The following is a 27613-nucleotide window of genomic DNA, read 5'->3' as shown; positions in this document are numbered from 1 at the left end:
AGGTGACCTCCTCTTCTACGTAAACACTCACGAAGTCTCTTCGTTAAATTGTTCATGGTTTGACGTAACATCTCAACTGGAATTTCCGCAATTGCTTCTCGCCTTCAGTTCTTCTGTTGTAGCAGGTCTAATGTGGAACACTTTGCTTTTAAGGTGACCCCACAAAAAGTAATCGCAAGCTGAGAGATCAGGCGATCTGGGAGGCTATCTAATGTCACCATTTCGTAAAATGACACGTTGTCCAAACAATCGGCGTACAGCTGCCATCAATATTCGTGCAGAATGTGACGTTGCTCTTGTTGAAACCAGGCTGTGTTAAGAATCGGTGGAAATCTCTTTTGTTGTTCCACAACAAAGGTTTCAAGCATGGCTACGTAACGAGCCGACATCACTGTAATCGCAAGACCATTGTCATCCTCAAAAAAATAAGGGCTTATTACACCGTAAGATGACATAGAACACCACACGGTCACTTTCTGGCTGTGCAACGCACGCTGGTGTAGCTGCGTAGGATTTTCTTGTGCCCAGTATCTGAAATTTTGCTTAACAAATCCACTGAGGTGGAAATGCGCTTCGTCTGACATCCACAGTTCGTGAACAAACTCTTCGTTATCATTTATCTTCTAAAGCATTACATTACAGAATTGTGCTCGCACAACTGCATCGTTCGGTTTCAGTTCCTGGACGATCTGCAACTTGTATGGATGGAATTGCAAGTCCTTCACTAACATTCTTCAAACACTTGAAGTATGCAATTGTAAAGATGCTGAGAGACGACGGATTGACCGATGTGGACTTCCTGTGACAGCATCTTGTAAAGCTTGAACATTCTGTGGTGTACGGATGGTTCGCTCATGGCCTGGAGGTTTCTTTTTCATTGCCAAACCAGTTTCTCAAAATCAGATATCCATGTTTTAATTGCATGTGCTGATGGAACACGGTCGTGCCGTCCCAGATTAAAATGACGGTGAAGTTCTCTACGCGCTCCCTCCACACTGTCATTGCTTTTGTAAAACGCTTTGATAGCAAATGCACGTTGCGCAACCCTCCAAGGATCCATGACAACTAAATGGCAGGTTAGGTTAGAGAGGCTGGCGCCACTTATCAAGTGGTACCAATTTCCCAAGGCTAACAACACAACTTTCAAAATTTCCCGTTTCTTTGAATCACCTGTATAAGAAGTTTGACAGTGCTGTAATTATCACATGTTCATGTTTTTTTTGGTATCGTTAACAGTTACATTTTTATTCTTTTTTAAATTTATAGATCCTTTTTGGTATCTTAAACCCTACATACTAATCAATACCATCTATTTATGTCTGCATTTTCTGAAAAAGATAATAAATTGGCATATCATCTAATTTTATTGTTCTACTAGATCTTTATCAAACTCTGATCTCAAAATAGTTTCCTCTTATGTTACATATATTTCTTTTTCCTCCTTCAAAATTTTATCTGAGAATATTTCAGTTGGTATACTCTTTTTATAAATTCCTGCCACCAGTTAGCAGTGTTATATCTTTCTAGCAATTTTAGTCTGGTAACCGAGACTGTGAGCATAATCTCTCTATGATTTTAATAATTGCAATGTTACATTTCTGCATACTTAAAGAAAGAGGTTCAAAAAATTAATTTTATATTTCTGTTAAGATGTAATTTGCTAAACTACTTATAACGTATTCAAAAAATTCCCATTTAAAAAAAATAATAATTATTAAGAAATAAAATATCATAAAGAAACAGCTACATATGCTACACCAAATAATGGCTATTATTAAATCAATGTAAAAAAAAATATAAATTAAAAACAGATATTCGTTTTATAAACAATTTTTTTATTACTGTTAAAATAAGAGCCAAATACATTATTTTAAAAATACGGACAATAATAATTATTATTATTATTATTATTATTACTATCAACAGTGAGTGAATGGTTTCATTAACAACTTATGAAATATGATACATTGACTACAGTACAGTGTATCAACAAACCAAACCTAACTTATCACTATAAAAAAGGAAAACATCTTCAATATGCTACTTATACCAAAAACACAAAATTTTCTACAAACACTTAGAAAATAATAATTATATTAGCAGCAAAAAAATAAATAAATATGGATAAGAAAAGAAAATTAAAATTTTCTACATAATTTCTATCGTTGTTCACTTAAATATATTATCAATAATAATAATTATTATTAAGAAATATTATTATATAAAAATATTTTCACCACTGGAGAATTTTATCCAGTAAAAGCACAATCTCCATTCACATAATATTTAATGAGGTGCAGTTAACCCCAATGTCATCGCTACATATTTACCTAACGTTATATAATCTAATAATATATTTGGTATTATTTTTAATTAATATTCATTTTTAAATTTCATATTGCAAACAACAATAATTATGAAGAGGGAAGAAAGGAAAAAAGTAAATCACTATTTCATATTAAAAAAAAAAAAAACAAAAAAAATACAAATTATAGATAAATACTTACTAGAACCTCTCTGCTTGTTTTAAAAAATAACCGAATTGTTATAATGAATTTAATATTTACAATGCTCTTTAACTTTAAATGTATACTAGAATATTAAATAACAGTACATGCACTATAATATAGAAATTCTGCAATTCAACTAACAGACAATCTTATTTACAGTGACGAGTAGTGTAATACATACTGTAACTGCAAATTAAGTATCTGCTAAAGTGAAATCATTTTTCTACTTTTATGTAATTTTTAGTTTGAAACTCATCTTTTTCAATAGAAATCCTTCACTTTTACTCTTCATTCCACAACATATCGAAAAATTTTGGAATCCGTTAGTTTTACTAATAATTCAAGTTTAAATATTAAATACAAAGATAGAATCCAGAAGAAGAAGTACTATAAAATTCTGTGATGTGAAGGAAAAATGAATCAGATTAAATTGTAGGAGAAAATTGCCAAAAATTATTTTTCAGGTTAGTTGTCAGTGATGGTTATAGTCCTGAGCTTTATTTCATTTACTTATATAATTTTAGAACCACTATTTATTTCTAAGAAACCTTGTGATTATTAAAAATATTTTTTATATCAATGATTTCATGCAATTCTCAAACCTTTCAATGTATGATGACTTTCCGGTGTCATCACAACCAATACCAATGTGTGATGACTTTCCATTGTTTTAATTTACACAGCGGGAATTCAGAAACAAAATTATATAAAAACATAGCAAATTATATTAATGATTTTTACATTTAAAACTTATTTTAATAATCTCTCCTGACTTAATTTATTTTTTACTTATTAAGAGTTTCTTATTATTTAATATTAAAGAGTTTTAATAGTAGAAGGCATTATATTCTTAAATGGATCAGCAAGGATGATTTGAGGACTTATCAGCTTTATAGTGAAAAAAAAACTAATTAATTATATGTTATTTAAGAACTGGAACTATAATTTTATTTTTATAAATAAAAAAAACTTAGGCTTATAATTTTTGAAAATATGTAGTGCCAAAATAATATAATAAGCCTGTGAACATGTTTTATAATAAAAGATTCTAGGGTTTATTTTAAACAATTCAAACAATGAATAAAATTTACAATCTACGTGACAAGAAGAGGAAATTATTAACACCCAACTTAACAATATCATGAATATTTTATTTTGAGTACAAACAAAGAAAATTGTAAAAATAGTAAGGGCTGCTACTGGGTTTGGATAAACAGTATGACTTAACATTTCTCAAAGTAAGGTCAGCAGAATAGTTTTGGAACTATGTACTACACTTATATTCAACAACTGACACCATACTTTATTCATCATTCAGTACTGATTGATTTTTTAATTTTCTAGATAAATTTATAACATTTCTCTACGTAGATTTGTTAATATTTTAGATATATATTAAAAATTCATTCTAAGAAAAAAAAACACTCTAGATTAGTATTAAAAACTAACTTTATTGCATTTTTTTGTCAGTCAATTACTCAAGAACATGTCTATACATCCTATACTACCACAAATCTTCTCTTAATTATTATACGATGTGGGTTATCATATTAAAGTTCTCTAAAATTCAAGAAAAGCAGCAAATTAAAATTAAAAATTGTCAATCAGGTTACCAGAGTTATAGTAATAAGTTACAATAGATGAGAATTTAATTTCAGGCATGTCTAGAATAGAAAGATACCTCCTCATCATATCTTTTTGATAACCACCTTTTCTGTACTAAACACTAATTAAAATGAGACCCACTAAAAATAATTTACCTCTAAAAAGGTTTTATTTTCCATAATGTATATGTGCACTTTAACTTTTATATTTTTTTCATAATATAAAACAAATAGTAGCAGTCAATGATATACTGATTCTATCTTGTCAAAACAGGAGTCATTTCAGAGCAGCCCCAAATTCTTAGAATGTGAAAACAATATAACACAATACCTTCATAATATCTTAAAAACTCTGGAATGCATTACTGTGACAACTCAATTCAAGAGTTAAAAATACTTAAAATACAAAGGTGCAATCAAGAAGAAATTTAAATGCCAAGAAAATCTTTTAGAGTGGAGGGATTCATCTTTTGATAAATTGTAATAGCATATAACTTTGTTATTTTAAAAATGTAACTACACTAAAACATTATTTGAAGTAGTATTGGGGATAACAGTAGCGGTTTGTATTGAGATTAATGCTAGCTTCTCATTCTGATTTGATTACTAATAGTCACCTTTCTTCACATTATTTTAAACATAAGCAAAACTTATTAACTGTGGCCAGATATCTACTGAATCAGAGCTAGTTTTAATGATGAAGATCCAAAACAATTTTTTTTTTTTTAAATATGAAAACATAACTATATGTATATATATATATAATTATTTAACAGCTATATATCAAATTTATTTTGACTGATGCTAAAATGCAATCCTTATTATGCAGGATACGTTTACAATAAAATGTACACATCAAATATATTTTTCTGATTATGGAAAAAACACAATTAAAATCCAAATTAAATCATTCAAAGTAAAACAATCAAAATTTGCTAAACAATCTATCAATAAACATATAAATTCAAAACTAAACAATTATTTACAGTGTTTGAGCTGAAATTTTCCTTTAATGAACTGTGGAAACAGTTAATTTTATTAAAGGATAAATACTAATTGCTAATAACAATGATGGGAACAATAGGTACTATCTATTCCCTTCATTTAAAAAGTAATGCATTTGAATTCTGATCAAACTTGCAAATTACCATAAAATGTAAAAAAATTCCAAATTATATTTTTACATAAAAGGTTACCATGTAAGTTACAAACTGTAGAAGTTATTAAAATTTTATTTCTTTTTACTATTCTTCTCATAATTTGCACATCAATATTTAGTTTGACTTAAGGCAGCAAACGTTTAATATAAAATTGAAACATGAAAAAGCAAATAGAGCATATATAACCACACATATTATAAACAGAAGCTTAAAAGTCTAGAAATAATTTATCATAGATTATAATTTACCAGAATTTATAATTTATTTAAAATAGATTAAATCAAACAAGGAAAAATAATCCAGAACTGATGCAGCTGAATAGATTAAGAGATAGGAATACAGAAAATTCTTCTTAATTCCAGTCAAGTGAAATTATGAAATCGCATATGCAATTCTACAAAGTACCTAACTGTTACACCTTTCCACAAACTAAATTATTTTCATGACAATTAAAAATTATGTAACTTAAATATACCCACACATTTTGTTTAGATACCTTAAACAAACTGAGAGGTTAGATGAGTATCATACATTTAGAAAAACTAAACCCAACTAATAAAATAATACGTAATAATTATATATTTAATTATTATAATACAGTACATCCATCTATAAACAAAAAATTCATGTGCATATAAATCTAACTTATATATATATATATATATATATAATATAATATATATATATATATACTGTTTATATTAATGATCCACCAAACAATGTTCTTTATTAAAAATAAATTTATTTCACTCTATTGCCTCAGAGGCAGAAGTGACCCAATATTTTACAGAAAATTTGATAATCAACATAACTGAAAAAGAGTTATTCATTTCCATCCTTAAAGGATTCAACAAATTTAGGGTAACAAAGTATGAAAAAGACACACCTAATATACAATGCGTTAAGAAACTAAAATATAAAAAGATAAAACAAGTAAAGATAGGTCTGCAACGTATTAAATTCAAGAATGAATTACATATAAGCTAACAGAAATGGTGATTAAATTGAATGCAGCACAATTTGAAAAATGACTGTTAAAGTGGAAAAAAAAGTATTAATTTAACTGAAGGTAAATTTCAAAATGACCAAATATTTACCTGTAAAATGAAGATTTACCTCATATACACATATAGAAATACTGAATATAACAATAATGTGATTTAAAAAAATTTAATCCTAACAATTTAATTCAGTTTTCTTTGTTTTCAATAATAATACTGCACATGTTTAAGAAAATTGTATTACAAATATCTTTGGAAGAATACATCAATTGCATTATATTGCATAAATTGTAATTAATGATCATGCCACAATACAAAATAAAAGAACTTTTATAATAGAGAACCTGAATATAGACAAAATTTCAGTCATTTATCAGTGATAATAGGAGATCAGTGAAAACTGGTTAGACTTCTTATAGTTATTTGAGTAATACCAGAAGATATTTCCAACTAAAATAAGGTAAACCTTTCAAATTGTTAAAAAATTCTTGCATATAATGCTACAGTACTGAGTATGCATGTATAAATTAACAGCCCAGACATCAGTTTTATCCTTATCAATGTTAACAGCAGCAATTAGACAAAGCCTATAGTACCAGTGAGTTGTATTAAGCCATGAGTTAAGAAGTAGTAGGTACTTTTTCCCTCCTTAGAAGCATACATAACTCAAAAAAGGCTCTGGTAACAGTCAAACAAAAAAGAAGATAATAAAATAAATATTCCTCAACTGATATTGACTATACACTGGTCAACTAGAGGCATGATTTGAGGAAATGTTACAAGTAATAAGAATTAAAAATTCAAGATTTAAAACTCAAATAAATGAACTGTATGAAATTGTAACACATGAAATAAATGTTACTTTCAATAACACAAATGCAAGTTAATTTTTTAAATTCTATTGAAGGTAATTTAATTTTGTTTCAATTGCTTTATCTCCATGCACATACGTATAAACAAAACTACTACCTTTACAAGTCCAATGAAACATTTTTTTCAACTGGTAGTAAAAATAATTTCAATTAACTTATAAATTCTTTACAATATAAAACATAACATGGAAAGTACAATATTAATAAACAATCTGGGTGCTAGAAAAATCAAAACTTCACAATAAAGCTAATAAAAAAAAATACGTCCTGTTAAGTATGCTATCTTTTCCTTCACCTTGTGAGTGGCTATTCTCTTATAGAAATAAGAGAATTAAAAATTAAGTATTTATTAAAAATAAAAAACCACCATATTCATGAAATAAAAATGTAAACCAATTTGAAATAAAAACCAACTTCACTTGTTGTAAAAGTATATTTTTAAAATATTCATAAATGTTGGCTACACTTCAAACTGAATTTACATCCAATTACATGCATGAACTGTTCAATTTAAAAAAAAAAAAATACTGGAATCTCTCCAGCCTTTCTTAATCACAGAAAATAGTGTAGGGTTCATATATTAAATAAAAATACTATTTGTAAAATTTATTAATATAAGTTCGTTACATGTATCAACAAATCAACTCTATTCAAAACTGAACACAGAAGTTACAAAGTCCTCAGAATAATAAGTAAAATAAAATGATTAATTTTTTTTCAACTGCATTCTTTTATGTAATAGGGCATTAAGTTGTTAAACACTTCAATATGACAGTTAGTTTTAGGAATATTTTTATTAAAATAAATTGTCTTTACAAAATTCAGGTAGACAATATCTGTGTTTACATTATCCAATAATTTAGCCTGATAAAAAAACAAGCAACGTTAGAAACAAAACAAAAACAAAACTTAACTGCCTTGCTTTCAACTAAATACATATTATTAAAGTTGCTTAATCAAATCTTGAGACACAGCTGATTCCAAACACTTTTTTAGTTTTCATATGAACCCTTTACATACCAGAAGTTTTGTTTTAATAATGTTGTTAAAATAATTAAAATCCGACAAATTGACTGAATAAAATGATTTGACTGAAGAGTTGTAATGACTATTTTTTTATTTTACAATAGAATAGATTTTCTATTTATAAGAGTGACTAGGTGTACATGTGTATGTGTTGAAATATGTTGTGACAAATGCACAACAAGTAAAACAATCCATCAGTCGGTCTGTACATATGATACATGGTATGACAATTAACACGGTAGTTGGTGGGTGGATCTTGAAACATATAGTTGTTGTAATAAAATACGGTCACTGTGGTTGTAATATGGTTGATAGAGCTGGGCAATATCAAGAGTCCTAGCCTTCTCGCTTGATCGCCTGTGGTGCTTCAGCAAGTCCCTTAACTTTCAGTCTGTCTGCTGTCTTAAGGAATGCAGGTAGCTGTTCTTGTGAAACATTTACCTCACCGGCATACATAAACTCAAGGATGGCTTGCAAGTGACTGAATGGAACATCTTTCAGTATTATAATCGGATGTTTTGATGGATTCTCCTGAAAATACATGAAAAATAAGATTCAGTTTTTAAAACAAAAATATTCATAATTTTAATGTTCTACAAGATTGAAACAAATTTAAACAATGTTGCTATTCTATGCAGAAAACAGTTCCGAGCTGAATGGCAGAGTGGGGAGGGTTAATGTTTGGTGTGTTAGAGAAAGGGAACCAGCTTGGTTAGCTCCTCTGTTCTGTTGTCAGTACAGCTATGAGTGAGCAAGTTCTGTTATCTGTTGCCCAACAAATAATCATAAAGTTTTTAATTAGTAAAGGTGTTAAACCTGTGAAAATTTTAACTCATTTAAAGATACAGTTTGGGGATGCTACACTGTCCCAGAACCAAGTGAAAACATGGGCCGGACAATTTAAGGGCAGGCAAGAAAGTGTAGAAAACAAGTCATGATTGATGCCCAAAATCAAGTCTCACAGCTGACAACACCCATGCTGTTCCAGAGCTTATTGAAGGTGATCGACGATTCACTGTTGAAATCACAGAAGTGGGAATCGGCTAAAGGGAGTGCTTAATCCATTATCACTGATCATCTTAGCTTTAAAAAGATTAGTGCTTGATGGGTTCCTAGGTGGTTAACCAAAAATCAAAAACAGGTCAGGTTGGAGATGTGTGAGAGACTTCTGAATTGAGTTCAACAAGAAGGGGATGATTTTTTAAGGCGCATTGTCACATGTGATGAGACATGGGTCCATCATTACATTCTGAAGTCAAAAATGACAGGTAGAGTGGCAAAGCAAGGACGATGAGGGTTGCCCAGTGAAGGCCAAAACCCATCTGCCAGCCAGAAAAGTTCTTTAAACAATTTTTTTTGACTAAAGGGGAGTTTTACTCATTGATTTTGTCCACAATCAATGAATAGTGAATGCGGCTTACTATACCCATCAGAGATGTCAGTCTTCTTCATGACAATACCAGGCCACACACTGCGATTGTGACAAGGGATTAATGGGAAAAATAAATGCACTAGGAAACCCTCAACCACTCTATCTGCAGTCCAGATTTGGCTCCTATGACTAGTTTTTGTTTGCACCTTGAAAGTATCACTTGCAGGGGAACGACCAAAAAATAAAGATATAGTGGAGTGTGTGTGCAATTGGTTGATGCCTCATCCTCAAACCTTTTATGAATAAGAATACTCAAGCTTCCAAATTATTGGCAAAAGTGTGTAGATTATGCAGAAAACTACATAGAGAAATGATGAAGGTATGATGAACTGTGTATATTATTAATCAATAAATTCATTAAAAAAAATTACTATTTATATTTGATTCACCCTTATATATGAATGCATGAGATGTGATTACAAAATTCTCAAACTCTCAAATTCTCAAGAGACTAAAAATGTCATTGTTTTAAATTCAACTATAACTGTCATGTTTGATAAATTGCCTGGAAACACAGAATTTCAGTGATGTGTTATTGGTTTGCACAAAACCTCAATTTTGAACTCATTTAACTCATACTCATTTAATGGTTGAATGACTGAAATTGGTATGGTTTCATAGCTTTAAAATCTTGCAAAAGATAAAATCTATGCTCGTCCTTGATAGCTTTCAGGGAAATTTAACTGAAAATGTGAAAAATTCATTATTGAAAAATAATCCTAATTACTAACTATTCCAGGAGGAAATTTCTCTCCTCCAACCTTAAGATGTATGTATTAAAGAATTTTATTCTTCTTTGATGGCAAACAATGATCATTCTTTACACTCTGGAAGAAATAAAATGACCATCTCCTACTCCTTGGTCTGTGAATAGATATCAACTGCATGGGAAAACATACCTTCAGAGCTAGTAAATATATTCAATTTCAAATAATATGGATGGGACAGAAGGTTATATGCTCTGGGAAAACGAAGAGGACGAAGACTCTGATTCTGGATCTGAAAATGGATACAAAAGTGAAGAGGTGACTAACGGAAAGCTCAGCAATTGTAAATATTTATGTCCTTTTGTAATAACTATAATAAATAAATAAATCAGTGAAACAGGGTTATATCTTCCATTTATTGAAGTATCTAAGGGTAAATGAGTATACATTCTAAAGTTTTTTCTTTCTCATTAATCTTAAAAGTAGCCGGCAGGTCTTATGCGGGGCAGGGCTTATGTGGATAAATACAGTAATTTCTAATTTTGGATAAATATCACAAATTATTTTTGCTCTCATTTCATAAAAATTTATTTCCATTTTAATTATTTTTATTGGTCTGTTGTTGCTTTTGTTGAGAATATTATTTTTAGTTTTGAATAATGTTTCTTTTGTTCTCAGTATCTGGTAGTAAGATATGAATTGCTGATAACCAGGTCAGTATTGTTTTGGCAACCTTGTCTTTTTTATAAATATGCTTCTTCTCATTTCCTACTTTTTTTTAATGGTCATTACTGCTTTCTAAGTGTAAATTTTAATGTCCTTGAATTAATTCTTCATTTGTATGCATCAGGTAAAAAAAGACAAGACACTTTCTACATATATCTAAGTAATATTATTGGTTTATCAGTGTAATTTTTATAAAAGTTTTTTTATAAGCTCTGAAAAATCTTTTAATGTGACACCGATATAAAAAGCAAGTGATTATAACATTTATAATGCAACTGACTAATTATTTTTACACAGCTTACACTGTGACGGTTCTTTTATTTCATGCATTCAATTGTTTGTTGCTGGTCTCCTTGTCTTGAACCTCAACGACTTCACTAACCTGTTTTATTTAAAATGAATTATACTAATTTTGATTTTATTTTTTTTCTGTTTACTTTGAGGGGTTAATTTTATATTGATATTAGAAAAACCTAAGACCCATGTGACATTTGATCACATTACTAGAGATCACGTATGGGAGAGTTTGGCGATCTGTATATATGAAAAACCAGAGAAAATTCTGAGAACTTACACATCTCATGGAATCTATTAGATTCTTCACTGAAAATTTTATGTAACAGCAACTACAGATTGTACCTACATTTCTTGAGATATTACTTTTATCTTAATCTTCTTTCTTCTGCTTTGAATGATGACCAATATGGTCAACATTGTGATCTTTCTTTTTTTTTAAATGAATTTTTAATATCTTTCAGTAATCTCTTAAACCATTTTTTTATAATAATATTATCAAAGTAATTTTTTAATGGTGAAAACTTGGATAATCAAAAGTGGTTACAGTATTAAAAATATTATTTCAATCTGGAATGAGATGTTTAAACTCACAGAAGTTAATGGGAAGCTCACAAAATACGAGGTGTGATAAAAATATACGGTGAATAATTTTTTATTAAAAAAGTAATAAGGTTACATAGAATTCGATTTAATCTCCTTCAAAGAACTGTCCTTGGCTAGCAGTGCACTTATCCCAACGTTGACTCCATGACTGGAGGCATTTCTGGAAAGCGTCTTTCGGAAGGGCTTTCAGCTGCTCGGTCGTGGCCCTCTCAATGTCAGCAATGGTGTCAAAACGTTTTCCTTTAAGCACAGTTTTAATTTTTGGTAAGAGCCAAAAGTCACATGGTGCTAAATCCGGTGAGTATGGCGGATGTGGACAGACAGGAACACTTTTTTCGGCCAAAAACTAGCGAATGAGAAGCGAGGTGTGACACGGCACGTTGTCAAGGTGAAGAAGGATGCCATTGGTCCATTTTTCTGGTCGCTTTCTTCGTACGTCGTTTCGCAAACATTGCAGTACACCCTTATAAAATTCAGAGTTTACAGTTGTTCCCCTTAGAACAAACTCTGATCGCACTATGCCCTCACTATCGAAAAAAAACGAGCATGACCTTGATGTTGGATTTTGACTGACGTGCCTTTTTAGGGCGACGAGATGAACTGGTTTTCCATTGGGAACTCTGCATTTTGGTCTCAGGGTCATAGCCATAGACCCAAATTTCATCTCCAGTTACAATTTTGCCCATAAGTCCGGATCTGCATGAAGACAACCCTTCAACTCCGTGCAAATTGACACACGATTTTCCTTCTGTTCATCACTCAAAAGTCTGGGAACAAATTTTGCACTCATTCGTCTCATTTGCAATTCATTAGTTAAAATGCTTTGAACGGATCCATACGATATGCTAAGGTCTTCCGATAGCTCTCTAATAGTCATTCGCCTGTTTGAACGAACCATTGTTTCCACTTTTTGCACATTTTTAACTGTTTTTGAGGTTACTGGACGTCCCACACGCTGCTTGTCTTCAACAGACTCATTTCCGTTTTTAAATCGGTCATACCAATTGACCACAGTCTTCAAAGTTACCACATTATCACCGTACACCGATTCTAACGTTTCATGAGCTTCTTTGGCATTCTTTTGCAACTTAAAACAAAACTTAATGTTAATGCGTTTTTCAAAATCCATGTTGCGCGACAGACACGATAAACACAACCTCACTCTAGCAGCTGACTGGCAAGCTCTAACGTGTTACAACTTGTCCCTGCCTGTCTCAGTCTCGCTATTGGACAAATTACAGCATATGGATGTAGCATCGGCAGTTGCCGCTATAAAAATTCATTCACCGTATTTTTTGATCACACCTCGTATACTACTTTTAATATCTTTGGTACAAATTTTGGGTTAAAATATTATTTTCAAAATTTTCTAAACTTTTACTTTGACAGCAAATTTTTATTATAATTTATTTTTCTGAATTTATTTTTTTTCCTTTTTCATTAATTTAACATCTAAACTGTTTCTTTTTTAATGTTGAACTGAATTCAGAAATGAATATTCTCTGGCCTTAAGCAGATTAAATTTCTAACTTTCCTTTCCTTTTCACATCACAAAATAAAATGTTTCTCCTCTAATAGATCTACATATTCGGTAATTATTCTAGTCACATTACAGGAGCAATAGCATTTACATAAAAATCATTGCCACAATAACTTATGGGCTGGTAAAATGAATTTAAAAGGAAAAAAGATCCTTTCAAATAGTTGGAGTATTTTTTAAAATCATTCACCAAGTGAAAGTCACTGTGAATAGGTAACTGATTAATGAGGATAGGTAAATAATTACACATCAGCCTGCTATTGATTTAAGAAAGTGAAATGGAAAGAGGCCAAGTATACTAAAATAAAGAAAGAAAAAAATAATGAAAACCATAATCACCAGTTCCTCTATCCTTTAGAAACAGGAAAAACGGTACTTCTCTGACCTTAAATGTTGAAATTAGCATACAATTTACACACTGATAAACCAAACCAAAATATACAAAGATATTAAGGAGTAGGGTTAAAAAATCTTAAAAACACTTTTTCATTATCAGAATGTTTAAGATTTTACTAACATATTTTTATCATCTCAAGTCAAATGCTTTACTTCATATCCTTATTTACTTGTGTTTGATTTGAGTTTATTATACTCAATATTTATTTCTCTCAATCTGGATACAGATTTCATAAAATATAACGCAATCTAAGAAAATGAGTAAGGAATGTTTGCAATATTAAAAAATTATATATAATTTTTTAATCACTTTTATGAATTACTCTTATTAATTTATTTATGCAATTTTTGCAGAAAAATAAGGATTATCTCTAATTGTTCACTCATGATAATAATCTGTTATAATGCAAATAAATTTTCTTTCTTTTCCTTCCAGAGTTTTTCTTTTAAGTTTAACTAACTGTTACAGCAATTTGCCACTAATAAATGCCAACAGCAACCAATGAAACTACATCCATCATTATTTTCAATTTAAGTAATCTACAGAAACCAACTAAATAAATGTGGCTATGACTGGCCTCAACATTTTTTAACATTACAATTTTACTTCACATCCTTCAACTTCAGGATGCTACTCCTGAGAAGTTTAATTAGTTGAAGAATAATCACATACAGTTAACTATTCAGGATGGCCTAAAATATTTTAATTTTTTGTTACATTTTAATAATTTCTCATTACTCTATTCCTCATAAATAAAACTTATAGCACTGGTACCACTGATCAACCAAATGCAGTGGTGACTTATGACTTCAACCCTATTAAGAAATTCATTTCTTAAGAAAGTATTAAGAAATTCATTTCTTAATACTCAACCCATAAAGGCACATTGTGAAAAAAGTATGGCTTTTATTTTTCAGGAACATAATCCTAAGTAATATTAAAAAGTTCTTATTATAATTATCTTTTATCTGAATAACATTAACTAACAGACTGCTTTTTCTTCTCGGATTTGCATCTCATTTTTATTTGCAAATAGTTTACTTCTTGGTTCATCTATTAATATGATTTCTCTGCACCCTATTAATATATCTTTTGCATATTGTCTTCCTCCATGTTTCACATCTTAGATAGATACCCCAAATTGTTTCTGCTTTTGAGAAAGCACAAGATCACTTTGCAATAGAAAACATGTCTCTTACTATTACAGAATAAAAAAAGGTGTTTAAAATGCAGTAATTTAAATACTTAAATATAAATATAGCCTGATATGAAGGTGTGACATACCATTAATCATTAACACACAAAAATATACCAAATCATGTATCAATAAGGCAAATATAAAATGTAAAACACATTTACAAATTCAGTAGTGAATATACATTTTGTAAGTAGACATCTGAATTTTTGTCAAATGGAATAAAATGTGGATATGTTTTCATACATTTATATAATTATGTTTACTAAAATACTTCCATCTGAAAAAACAATAATTTGTAAATTAACAGTTTCATTTTTCCAAAATTATTTAATTTTTCTATATATTTGCAAATTAAAAAGAAATTATAACATGTAAATCTAGGTTTTTAATACATGAATATTTAAATACAACCTAACTGTTTAAGAATGAAATCTGTAAAAGTTACATAAATTTGAAGATTTAGAAAAATGTAGCAAAATGACCAATCCAGTTTGTTTTTCTCTCTGTTCTGTTCCACAACATTTGAAAATGTACTGTGCAATGTACCATCAGAAAAAATCTGAATAATTCCAATATTAAACTTTCTTTCAATCAAAACATTGCAATAAGTGAATTTCATTATTTTGTGCGGTAAAAATATTTCTTATGTATCAATGAAATTTAACAAATTCTCTATTTATTAAATAAGAGGAGGAAACTGCACTTCAATGTCCCTCAATCCAATTAATAAATGCATGTAATTTTATACATAAATGTGAAAGTTTGTTTGTAACAGAATCATATAAAAACCGATATTTTAATGACTATCTGCCAAATATTAAATATTCTCACAACCATAAGGATAATGAATGTGTAGCGAATCCTGGATGGTGAGCGAAGCAAGCCCTGACTGGCTAGAATTTGAATATTTTTTTAAATACCAAAGCAAAATACCTTCTTTTTGATCCTTATAACTATTTTCCTTATTCATCAAATCAGCATTTTCCCAAATTACTTTTGCAGCTATTGTAGCTAGCATTTTTTACTGGAATTCTTATATTTTATGATACAAAAGGATTTACAATAAACTAAGAAGTAAAAGTAAAAAAATGTAAAACAAGAGTTTAAAATATGGAAGTAATACCTAAAAGGGGGAAAACACATCTCTCAACCCAAAATATGTATTTTTAAAAAAACAAATGAATTAAAACACAATAACAAAAAAAAACTAATATAAAACATAAACTTTTGATTTTATAAAAATGTATGATAAACTCCTGATACCATGGTTTCTTACCTCAAGTAATGATTTGAAATAAGGACTGCATGCAGACAAAACCATTTTGTGTGCCTTGCATGTCTGTCCTTCACAAGCAAGTGTTACATCTGTAAAGCTTTTCTCATCACGTAGATGCCTAAATGATGATACCATATTTGACTGGAAGTCATTCCACTTAAGAAAAAACTGTTGTTGATCTGATGCCATCTTAACTTTAAAAGAACACTAATTATATGGCAGAATCTAGAAAAAAAAACAAAAAATTTTATTTTTTTTTGTAATAATTAATATAAACTTGTTTAACAATACATTAACAATGAAAATATAAGTAATTCTGATACATCAAAATCTCATATGATCAAAACTAATTGTTTTGCTCAGTGATTTAAACAAAAAAACTAATGTGTACAACTATTAATAGAAACCGATATGCAGACAAACATTAAGATCTTACATCCAAAATATTAAGGGCAAAAACATTAAAACACTTTAAAATATACAACCATATCATGCACAGTTTAAATATACTCTGAAAAACCAGCTTACAAATTGGATATACTTGCTAGTTTGATGTATTCTTACAAAACTTTAAATTTAAAATTATACAGCATAATGAAAAATAAATTATTCTGTTTAACAGTATTTAGCAAATTCAATCATGGAATAATTTCTTCTTTGAACTTGAAAAGAATATACATTGATTACAGATTATAGGAAGTGATTAATTCTTAAAAGAATCTTTTCATTTTAGGAGAATATAACAAGTTAAAAGAAATTAGAGGTTATAGAATAAACATAACAAATATGTAAATAAAATATGTCCGGCTAAAATAACAAAAAATTAATTTTCAATACTACTGTTATTAACTGAATTTGTTTCATATGTTTGTAATGCTATGGTATAAACTTCAAAGAATGCAACTTAAACATACAGGCTAACTCTGGTATTTTCAGTAAGGCATGTTTAACTTCACAAATGCACTTTAATAATTAATGAAATAATAAACATTAATGACAAGCTCAAACATATTCCATTCACATTTTAACTAAAAAAATTATCTTCAAAGACTATATTTCAGATTATTTATGCTACGAAAATTACGTATGCATATGTTTTTATAGTAAAATATTTAACATAACTTTCTGATAAAAAGCTATTTTTATATCAATACTACCACTACTGTTTTTTTCAATTGAAAAATATCAGAAAACATACTACAATTTTTTGAAATTTTAATGCAATCCAAAGAAATGTTTTGAATTCCTTCATAGAATATTACCGAATTGAATTTAAAAAATTCAATTTTATATTTTCATTGCTATAAAACATTATGTTACACCTACTTAAAAAACATTACATAATAAAGATGATTTATTAAATCACTTTTAGCTAGAAAACAGATTGGTCATTTTCCAAAGAATGAAACAATGAAATTCCAAAAGAAAAATTCACTATCTTCTAAATTTCATGTAGAGAAACCTCAAAGAACTATCTGTAGAAAAACATAATTCAGCAAAATCAATGTTGCTACACTGCAAAATATAAAATCTTTTCAGTTTATCTGTACAAATTGCTTAATTATGGTGTTATTTAGGTAAATTTATGTTTAAATCCTACTTCAAAATGCAGTAAATACACCTATGTAAAGAATCATAAGATCACAGCACTGAATTTTCAGTAATTCTGAATTGTAAGTAATTGTGCATACATAGACATTATGATTCTTATTTGTAAACATAATATTCATTTCCTGACACTGAATAAAGATATTATTAATGAAGCAATCGCCCAAAAGAGCTATATAACAGAACTCAATGACAAAGATTTCTTTCGGTTCTTAGACCATCTTGTCTTGACTTATAACTTATACTAAACAGTTTTAAATTAACAGCAATAATAATAATAATAGTATTTTCATTAAAAAAGTTTGAAACAGGAGGAAAAATATTGCATAAGATATTTGTCACAGTCTCTTATGATCCTCTAGCTATTACAGAGTTCCTTCATGTATCAGATTTAACTACCATTGGGAAGAAAACCCTCAAAATTCTAAAAACTGTTCTGAACATTTTTTTTATTTGTTTAAATTTCTGTTCTTTAAATTCTTTTATTACAATATATTCTCAATCAAAAAAAGAAAGGAAAGATAAAAAGCATTATTTTTATCTGCTGAAAGCTTCTGTTGAAATGAATACTGGGGTGCAAATTAAAAAAATGAACTGGACTGCAATGAAATGAACTGGGGTGCAAATTAAAAAAAAAAAAAATTGATCCTAGATACTGAATAGGTCTTATTTTTTAATTTCCGTTTCTTATTTTTGATTAAGTCTTACAAATTTTGTCTAATTTTCTTTCTTTTCTTTGCTTAGGTGCATCCTGACCAAGTAATATGTATACAGTGCATATACAGAGTGAGCAACATAAAACCGAACTCATAACATAACCGCTGCAGAATCAGTAGGTTATGTTGGAATGAAATTTTATGAATATGGTTACATTAAATAAGAAAAACATAAAACATAATTTAAATGTTGCATTTATTTACCTTACTGTTGGGTCAATCCATTTGAAGTGACCCAAAAGTGGTTGCTTGACCAATTCAAAAATAAAAATTGAAACTTACCCACTCCTACATGTGTCAGGACCTTAAAACTATTTTTTTTTTCATTTTATGTTTAAGCAATTAGCCTATGACGGCCATTTTTGTTACGGTGCACACACCTAGTTTTGATTGTAAGGGTCTACGAAAAAAATCATAACTAAAAAACTATTAGTTCTGGAAAGAAGAAACAAAAAGTAATTCACTCATATTTTCTCAAGGTAAAAGATTGGTCTGATGGTCTATTTACCTTTCTCTCTTCTTTCTATGAGAAAATTACCAATAAAGTTGAACATGAAAAACTGTGAAATTTCACTTTTGGTAATTGTTTTCAAGAGGCAGGGATGGCATATATAGTTTGAATTTTTTTTATATGTAGGTATAGTTAGTAGTTTTACCATAAATAATATTAATGGTGATATACTTACTTATCTGTAAAATTTTATGAATTGTTGAAAAATAATTTTTTTTTAAATTCAAATTTTGGCTTCAAATAACTCTGATGAGACTGGTGATAAAAATCGCAAATTTGCACAACTTACAGTGTTTTTGTAGATTTTTAGGGCAAATAAAAGCCTTTCTTGTATATTGTTATAACCTCTCAAAAATCATGAAAAATCTGTTAAACGCAATACCATTTTGACTCACTAAGTGTTCCAAGAGAGTTTCTTGTCTTCTTGGCAGTTTAATATTTCTATACTTATTATAATTAAAATAGACTTGTTTGAACCATTCAACTGCAATGTTCATGTTACAACAGGTGCTTGAAGTCATTTCCAGTCATCAGGAAAATTCATGTTGCAAAATGTTCATTTATGCTTGCTGCATTGTTCAGCTTTGCAGTTACAGACTGGTCAGTGACCTGTTCACATCTTGTCTCAAATTTTATCCTGTGTTTGAAAGTGTTCATTAAATAATAAAGTTTTACTTATAATAATATAATTGAAAATGTTAAAATCAGTTAAATTTTTACATTATTTTCAAGTAATTTCACATAAAACAATGGACAAACAATGTTCCCATAGGAATTAAACAGTGTATGGTACACTGCAAAAAGAACTCATTAAAATTTGTGAATTTAGTGATGAAAACCAATAACTTATTTTTTTATGTCAATTCAGATGTCACTAGTGTTTATAAATATGATGAAAAATTCAGTCACCTGTATGGCCCTGTTGTGACCCTTTGAGAACTCATAAAAAAACCAGTTAAGAAAAACTTAAGACAAATAACATTAGAGCAAGCTCTTAAAGAATACATTTTTCCAAATTTAAATTTAGTTCCTGTAAATTCTCTCTGTGTTAACCGTTTCAAATATTTAAGGTAAGGGTAAGTTTTACAAGCATTTTTGAATTAAAATTGTATTAGGTTACTAGTATTGGTTAAATAATCATTAAATTATGACCTATCATTAATAATTTTAAAAATATTGAAAACATCAACTTCAATAACATAGGGTCTAAAAATAAAAAATATGTAAAAATGTAAAGTGCAAAGAACACAAGAAACCCCCTTGGAGCACTTATATAGTGAGTCAAAATGCTTTTATCAGGTTTTACATGATTTTTGTTATAACGTTTTTTATTAGTACAATAACAAGTGACTTTTTTATTTGACATAAAGATCTACAAAAACACTAAGTTGTGCAAATTTGAGATTTCTATCACCAGTCCCATCAAAATTATTTGAACCCAAAATTTGAATTTAAAAAAAAATTGTTTTCAAAAATTCATAAAATTTTACAGATTAGTGTATATCATCATTAATATTATTTATTATAAAACTAGCATACACCTACATATAAAAAAATAATTCAAACTGTGTATGCCATCTCTCAAATTATTAAAGTTTTTTACAAACTTGCATTATATATTTTAGTTATAAATTAATCAAATTATTATCATACATTGGATGAGTTTAATTAATTAGTAGGTAGGTTAATCTAGATTTACACCCCTGCACAGCCGTTTTGCAGATTTTGCAATTTTTTACACCCACACTCTTAATTTACCCCCATACAGAGGAATGTTTGTAAAAGTAATGGTGGAATACTGTATTGTCACCTGACCTTAGTAACTGCAAATTTTCATTAATTGGCAATGTCAGGAAGTATGTTAAATTAAGGATGCAAGATTTGAGGACAAACATGGAAAAAAAATTGAAAAATAATGCGAGTTAAAATAAAGCAAGTTATTTTAAGTAAATAAATTTTTATTTATTTATTACAAATATAATTTAAATATCTCAAGCTGGTGGTGCCCAGACTGTAAAGTTTTTTCCTGTTTAGCACCCAGGAATCACAGTCAGGTATTACTTCAGAGAATGATATGTATGAGTGTAAGTGAAGTGTAGTCTTGTACAGTCTCAGGTTGACAATTTCTGAGAAGTGTGGTTAATTGAAACCCAACCACCAAAGAACACTGGTATCCACGATCTAGTATTAAAATCCGTATAAAAGTAACTCCTCTTACTAGGATTTGAACGTTGGAACCCTCAACTTCAAAATCAGCTGATTTGTGAAGATGCATTCACCACTAGACCAACCTGGTGGGTTAGACTAAAGTTGCAATGTGTTTACCAGACTGTTTCAAAGTGTATCATACAAAGGCAAATTATTTGTAAATACTAGTTTTTCTTAGTTTACATTTAATTTTGTTTTATAAATATCACTGTTACTCTCTTATAATTTTTTTTTTTTTAATTATAAAATAATTTCTAAGAATAATAATGTTTCCATCTATATCTAGTTCTAAAGTGTAAATAAACAGAAGTGTGTGAAACAGCAGTATTCACTGGAAGTAAAACATCAGACAAACTCTGGTTTTGCGCTGTATTTTACTAAAAAAAGTTTTTCTTTGACACGACATAACTTTTTACTATAAAGTATTATCTAACTGAATTTATATTATACTGAAAGAATACGTTTCTGAGTTCCTAAAAAAAAAGTTATAAGCAATATAAATAATTTAAGATACATACAATAATTACAAAAATATTAAGTACTTCCATCGCAGCTATTTTTTTTTCTGCATTTGAAAGGGAAATTTCAACATGGCATACAAACTCGAGTAAGTTTTGTCTTTTTTTTACATAGAACAAATCTGCCTGTCATTTTCTTTCAGGTGATAAAATTCTGAAAGGAAATTTTAGAATTATGATAGGTAGGAATTTTTTTTAAACCAGTCTAAACTGTCCAGTTATCATGGACTAACATGTGCCGAAAAGCCCAGGTTTCAAAGTGTAAATAGTAATATACTCATTCTGAAATTTGACTGAGAGCTTATTTTACATCTGGAATTTACTCTGGATAGACTATTAAGTGAAAAACACAGATACAAGGGTACATACGCATTAGCCAGTCAACCAATAAATTGCAAACTTTTGGGTTATTGTTAATATCACCTGATACAATCATTATATTAACATTTTTATTTATTTATCACAAATATAATTTAAATATCTCAACCTCTGCTCGCTTCATTCACTAAACTTGATTATAACACAGTAATGTTTTGATGCTTATAAATAATAATAGTATTTATAAATAATAATAAATTCAGTAATTACTGGAATTACTTATTATTTAAATAATCAAAACATTACTGTTAATTAGTTGAGGTTAGCGAGTGAGGTAAGCATAGGTTAAGTTAGGTTAATTTATATCTACAATTATAAGCAGTAATGCTTATATTTTTAATATGTAAAATATATTAATGATCCTGTAGCTTTGAAGTGTTTTCAAAGTTACGAGATCGTTATGGTTATGGTCAACATGCTAATATGTAAGTACCAATACAAGTTTACTTTCTATGTTTATAACCTATTTCAAATAGATTTTGAACTGAATATTAGATGAGAGATTCTTCTGCTTTATCTGCTAGAGTAAATTACAACTGATGACAAATATTTCCTGTTACAAACAACTGAAAAAGATAAAATTTAGAACATAACTACACAAACCCAATAACTATAAGATAACCTTTTCAACAGACAGATCGAACGGTGAGATTATTTTGCTTAAAATTTGTTTTAATACAAATTGAGTACTAATACTAATTACAGTTTTTGAAGTTATATATTCCAATGAAATTCTAATTGTGTTGCATATATTTGTTCAGAGAAATGCAGGAAATTATAAATATTTACAAAACAATATATAATAATAAAAAATAAAAACTGTTAAAAAATGTAGCATAATTTTTGGGAATAAGTTTTCCGAGTTACGGTAATAAAGAGCACATAAGTGAAGTGGAAAAATGTAGCTTGGTTATTCATTTAACATTTGGCTGAGGATGATGAACTTGATATATTGTAAGTCATTTACTGTCATTTAATAAACACAGAACGGTGGGCAAGTGCAAGTTTTATAAAACTGATGTCTCCATGACAACTGTTGAAAGGTTATTTCTTTGAACAATTAGTTCAATATTCCATGTCACAGGTGGGTGCTGTTCATGCGATTAACTTATGGGTTAAAAGGTTTGAGGAAACTGGGTCCATATTAAATTAAAATAAAGGAGCAGCAAAATGTTAAATGCCAAAAAAAATGGAAGATTTCAAACTGCTATAACAATTTAAAAATTTCTTTAACTATAAACATGAATCAGCATTAAACATTGGTGAACCATCGATTCATCAAATCAATATATAAGGACTTAAATTTTCATCCCAATAAAATTCAAGATGTTCAGGAATTAAAAAATGTTGATTTGGTTACTGGCAATTAGATGAGAAACCTTTGAATGGTCTAAGGTCATAGTGTGGTCTGTGCAATTTAATCATGTGGCATTAATGGACCATACTTTTTCAAGATGATCAAAGAAACCCTAAACAATTAGTGCAGCTTATTGTGTACACAAGCACAGCCACAACATTTTTGAGGCAAGGATTAGTTCGATTTTCAGAGGCTATAAATTACTCGGTGCCAGAAAGACCATGTTACAAATCATACTGCTCATGTATTTACTACTGCTTTAAGAAAACTCATTGTGAACCATATCATATCCAAAAATGAGGGCACTGATTGGCTAGATCTCCTAATTTTTCCCATGTGACTTTTTCTTTGTGGTTTGCTCAAGAGCAAGGTGTACCTAAAGCAATTGCAAACACCAGCAGAACTAAAATTAAAAATTCAATAAGTAACACGCATTACGCCAGGCATGTGTTGTGGTAAGTTAATCGAAAATTGTTAATAAAACTAAAAGGGTGGGTAATGGTTACCACCTGTCAAGGTATCATTTAAAAAAATAAAATGACATGTCTTACTTAAGAGAAAACTATTGAAACATTGATGTTAAAAAAAGCCTTATTTAAAAACGGAAGATTTAAATCAGACATGTTTCTTGGCACATCAGAGCAATAGTTGCACCTAGGTGCCACCTTAGCATAATCCCCATTCATGATTTATGTTCAGTGTATAGCTGGTTATCAAACTGTGACATTCATAATCAATAATCACAACTTGTATCCAACTGTATATATATTTTTGAATAAAAGTGTTGTATCTGAGGGTGCAAAAGATAGACTGAAAGGTGCAAGTACTTCAAGAGAAATGGAAAAATGCTTATTTCTTCACTAAAATAATATAATTCCTATATTTTTCATCTGTGATAAAAAGAACCTGTGACCCCATTATGAAACTAACAAAGATAGATAGCACACATATGATTGATATATTAAGAAAACGTGATTGCAAAAACTTTTGATTTAAAAAATTAAATTTTTAACATATGTTTTTTTAAATATAAAATAGAGGATTCTACAACTAAATGAAGTTTTGAATTAAGAGAAAACTCAATTATAAATTATTTTTTCTTTAAAAAAAATAATATTGGTAAACTCTCTATTCTGTATATACAAATAATACAAATAAAAAATAAATATCTGGAAATATATAGTTGAGCAGTCAGCCAGAATATTTGTTAATTTCACAATCAGCCTATAACAAACTTCTAAGATCATACGATTTAGTGACCAATGTTTGATCTATTAACAGTATATTTATTAGGAACAAACGGTGATAAAGATTTCAGTATTTCAACTATTGGTAAAACCCTCTTAAACTGGGACCTTGCAATATCACAAAACAGCTGTCAAATTACAAACTGGGATGATGTCAATTACTGAACCAAGCAATAAGTAATAGTATCATAACAATATAATACAATTTTAATAATATTGAAGGTAATAATAAAAATAATGATGTGACAGATTAAGAGATGGCTTAAGAGATTAAGTAATTGAATCTGTTGAGCTAAATTTGGATTATAAAGTAAATAAAAGGGCATGTATTTACTTTTAAGAACACATAATTTTTTTTTATACTACTAATTTTATTTTTACTATTGGTCTGTCAGTAGATTTTTTAATCATTCTAAATATTTTATACTTAATTTTAAACACAGTTCATTCAAAAACAATAAAAATATTCTGTTAATATCTAAAACATGCCATAACTCGTTTTATAAAATAATTCATATTTAAAAAAAAAAATTTTTTAATGAAACTTGTTTTGTTTATTGTATATGCAAACCTTTTCAGAACTACTTTCCAGTTTCTTCATGTATGATGTTGCTTGTCTAATAACATGCTTTCCTTACAGTTAATAGTTTAATCTAATCTTTATAATGGTAATCAATTTTATTGGTAACTTTTTTCTTAAATAATTATGTTGTTTATGTGTTAAATTGGTATTAGTAAATTTAATTTTATCACAGTTTCAGTGTTCAAATTGTATTAACATTAAATTTGGCACAAACAATAGAAAAAGCACATATCAAGTAACAAACATATACAGACAAGCAAATTGGAAAACAATTCCAAAAAAGTTTTTTGAAAACATATAGAATATAGTCACACCTAAGAAAATAAGTAATATTTTTAATTAGTTTGTTTATATGCCTAAACCAAATTTATTAATAGTGATTAAAAATTTAATTTTTAAGAAAATAATTTTCTTGAACAGATAATTTTCTTTCTCTAATTAAGACTTAACAATTGATTTAAGAGGCATCATGTATGCAGCCCACAAATACACTTATAATCCAGTAACAGTTTAACTATTTATTAAAATTGAGAACATTGAGCCAAATGTTATTGTACAAAGTATTTAAAAATTTTTACGGAATTACCCCACTGGGGCTGTACGACAATAATTACCAGTTCTGAAACAAACTCAAATACAATAAAACCAAGAACATTTAACTTCAGGAGGTTCTTTAACTTTTAAGAATTGCATACATTGCAAGAAAACATTTTTTGATTTATTTTGTGAATATAGTGATTTTCACTTTAAAGGTAGCAGCTCCTTTTTATTTATTCTTTTAACTGAATGTTTATTAACATGTTTTTTATCATGAAAAACTACGTAAGAACACACACACAGTATTTTCCACAAACTGTTTTCACTGCTAACATAAAATACAATATTATTACAAAACATGACCAATCTCATTTCAATTATTAAAAAGAAACATTAAACATGTTGCCTAAATTCACAAAGAATATACTGATGATAACCGTTTAAAAGTACTTTATATCTGGCACTAATATATCGAAAATAAATTTGAAAAAAAAAACAAAAAACTGTCAACTAGTCATTCAATTAAGCGAATTCAGATAAACCTAAAAATTTACTAATAGAGGTAGGCCAACATACATACATACAAAGGAATTCAACCAAATTTATAACATTATGAGAGGCAATAACCAAAACGACTATTTTGAACCTTTTGCAGCTCATCATCTAATTCATCACACATGGCAAATGACAGTCCCGTAAAAGTTAAAAGGCGTAATACTTCAGGTAATGAAAAATAAATACAAATGACGTACGAAAAATCATTTAAATTGAAAATTATGACATAACGATCTCTTACGTTTAAATACATTATTTATGGGAACTAAGGGTAGTACAACAAATGAACGTCAAAACATTTTACATCCATAATGCAAAGGAAACATATCTTATCTAGCTGCAAATTTGTCCATTCGTTTTCTGAAATACACAGACCTTACCTGTACGATATATTAACGACGCGTGTAACAAATTATAAAATTTAAAACACAAGCTCACAAAAAGTTCAATATGAAATTACAGCCGTGTGTTTGTTCACAGACTACCATTGCTACTATGATCAAATATTCTTACTGCTTCAGAATTTCTTTCATAAATATCAAGTGATTTCATCATTCAACTACATAGTCAATTTATTAACTTATAACAGAATCACACTCAAAGAATATAATCATAAAATTAATTGAATTGAAGATAATTTTGAAAAACAGCAATTTTTTAATTCAGTTTATAAAAAGTAAATTAAAAAGTAATAAATGCTCTTAAAATACTCTTAAATTGAAGTTTTAAAATTAATATTATACTGACTAAACTCTTTATAAAGAAATAGTATTTTAATGTAAGGGCGCAAACATCTAAAATTTTCAGTTGTTTATCTGAACGAAAATGTTAAGTTTTAACGAATGATTTTGTGCTATTTCAACTAGCGCTACCTACATAACATTAATAACAAATTTTAAAAAAATGTAACTTACTGAACTTATTTCATAACTTGTTTTTATTGCACTTCTTGTACAATTCTCCCATAATTTTTATTCATCCATATTGTTAAACCGGAATTCATCAATAATCAGGTTAAGCATAAAAGCGTGATACTTTATATGCAA

The 27613-nt window shown here is 28.6% G+C and overlaps 1 protein-coding gene and 1 long non-coding RNA gene across 3 annotated transcripts in view; one reads left to right on the top strand and one right to left on the bottom strand.

Moving 5' to 3' along the window:
* The window catches only part of LOC142334321 (uncharacterized), a 33509-nt gene extending 14560 nt beyond the window's left edge, over nt 1–18949 (top strand). The window contains exon 3 of the long non-coding RNA XR_012758821.1: nt 18702–18949. This is a non-coding gene — a long non-coding RNA (uncharacterized LOC142334321). The remainder of the gene's footprint in view (nt 1–18701) is intronic.
* Nucleotides 1815–27095, bottom strand: lolal (longitudinals lacking protein-like). 2 transcript variants are annotated; one of them, XM_075382263.1, is made up of 3 exons: nt 26948–27095; nt 16350–16574; nt 1815–8704 (listed from the first exon to the last, which is right to left on the bottom strand). In XM_075382263.1, the coding sequence occupies exons 2-3, from the start codon at nt 16536–16538 to the stop codon at nt 8510–8512; spliced, it is 384 nt and encodes a 127-aa protein (XP_075238378.1). In that variant the 5' UTR covers nt 16539–16574; nt 26948–27095; the 3' UTR covers nt 1815–8509. The 2 variants fall into 2 exon arrangements, with proteins under 2 accessions (XP_075238378.1, XP_075238379.1); XM_075382264.1 differs by having other exon boundaries at nt 26943–27073.
* Nucleotides 27096–27613: the final 518 nt, after the last annotated feature.

The sequence above is a fragment of the Lycorma delicatula genome, chromosome 1 (assembly GCF_047948215.1).
Source record: "Lycorma delicatula isolate Av1 chromosome 1, ASM4794821v1, whole genome shotgun sequence".
Lineage (NCBI taxonomy): Eukaryota > Metazoa > Arthropoda > Insecta > Hemiptera > Fulgoridae > Lycorma > Lycorma delicatula.
Note: the sequence above shows the minus strand (reverse complement) of the source record. Positions and strands in the feature narration are given on the sequence as shown.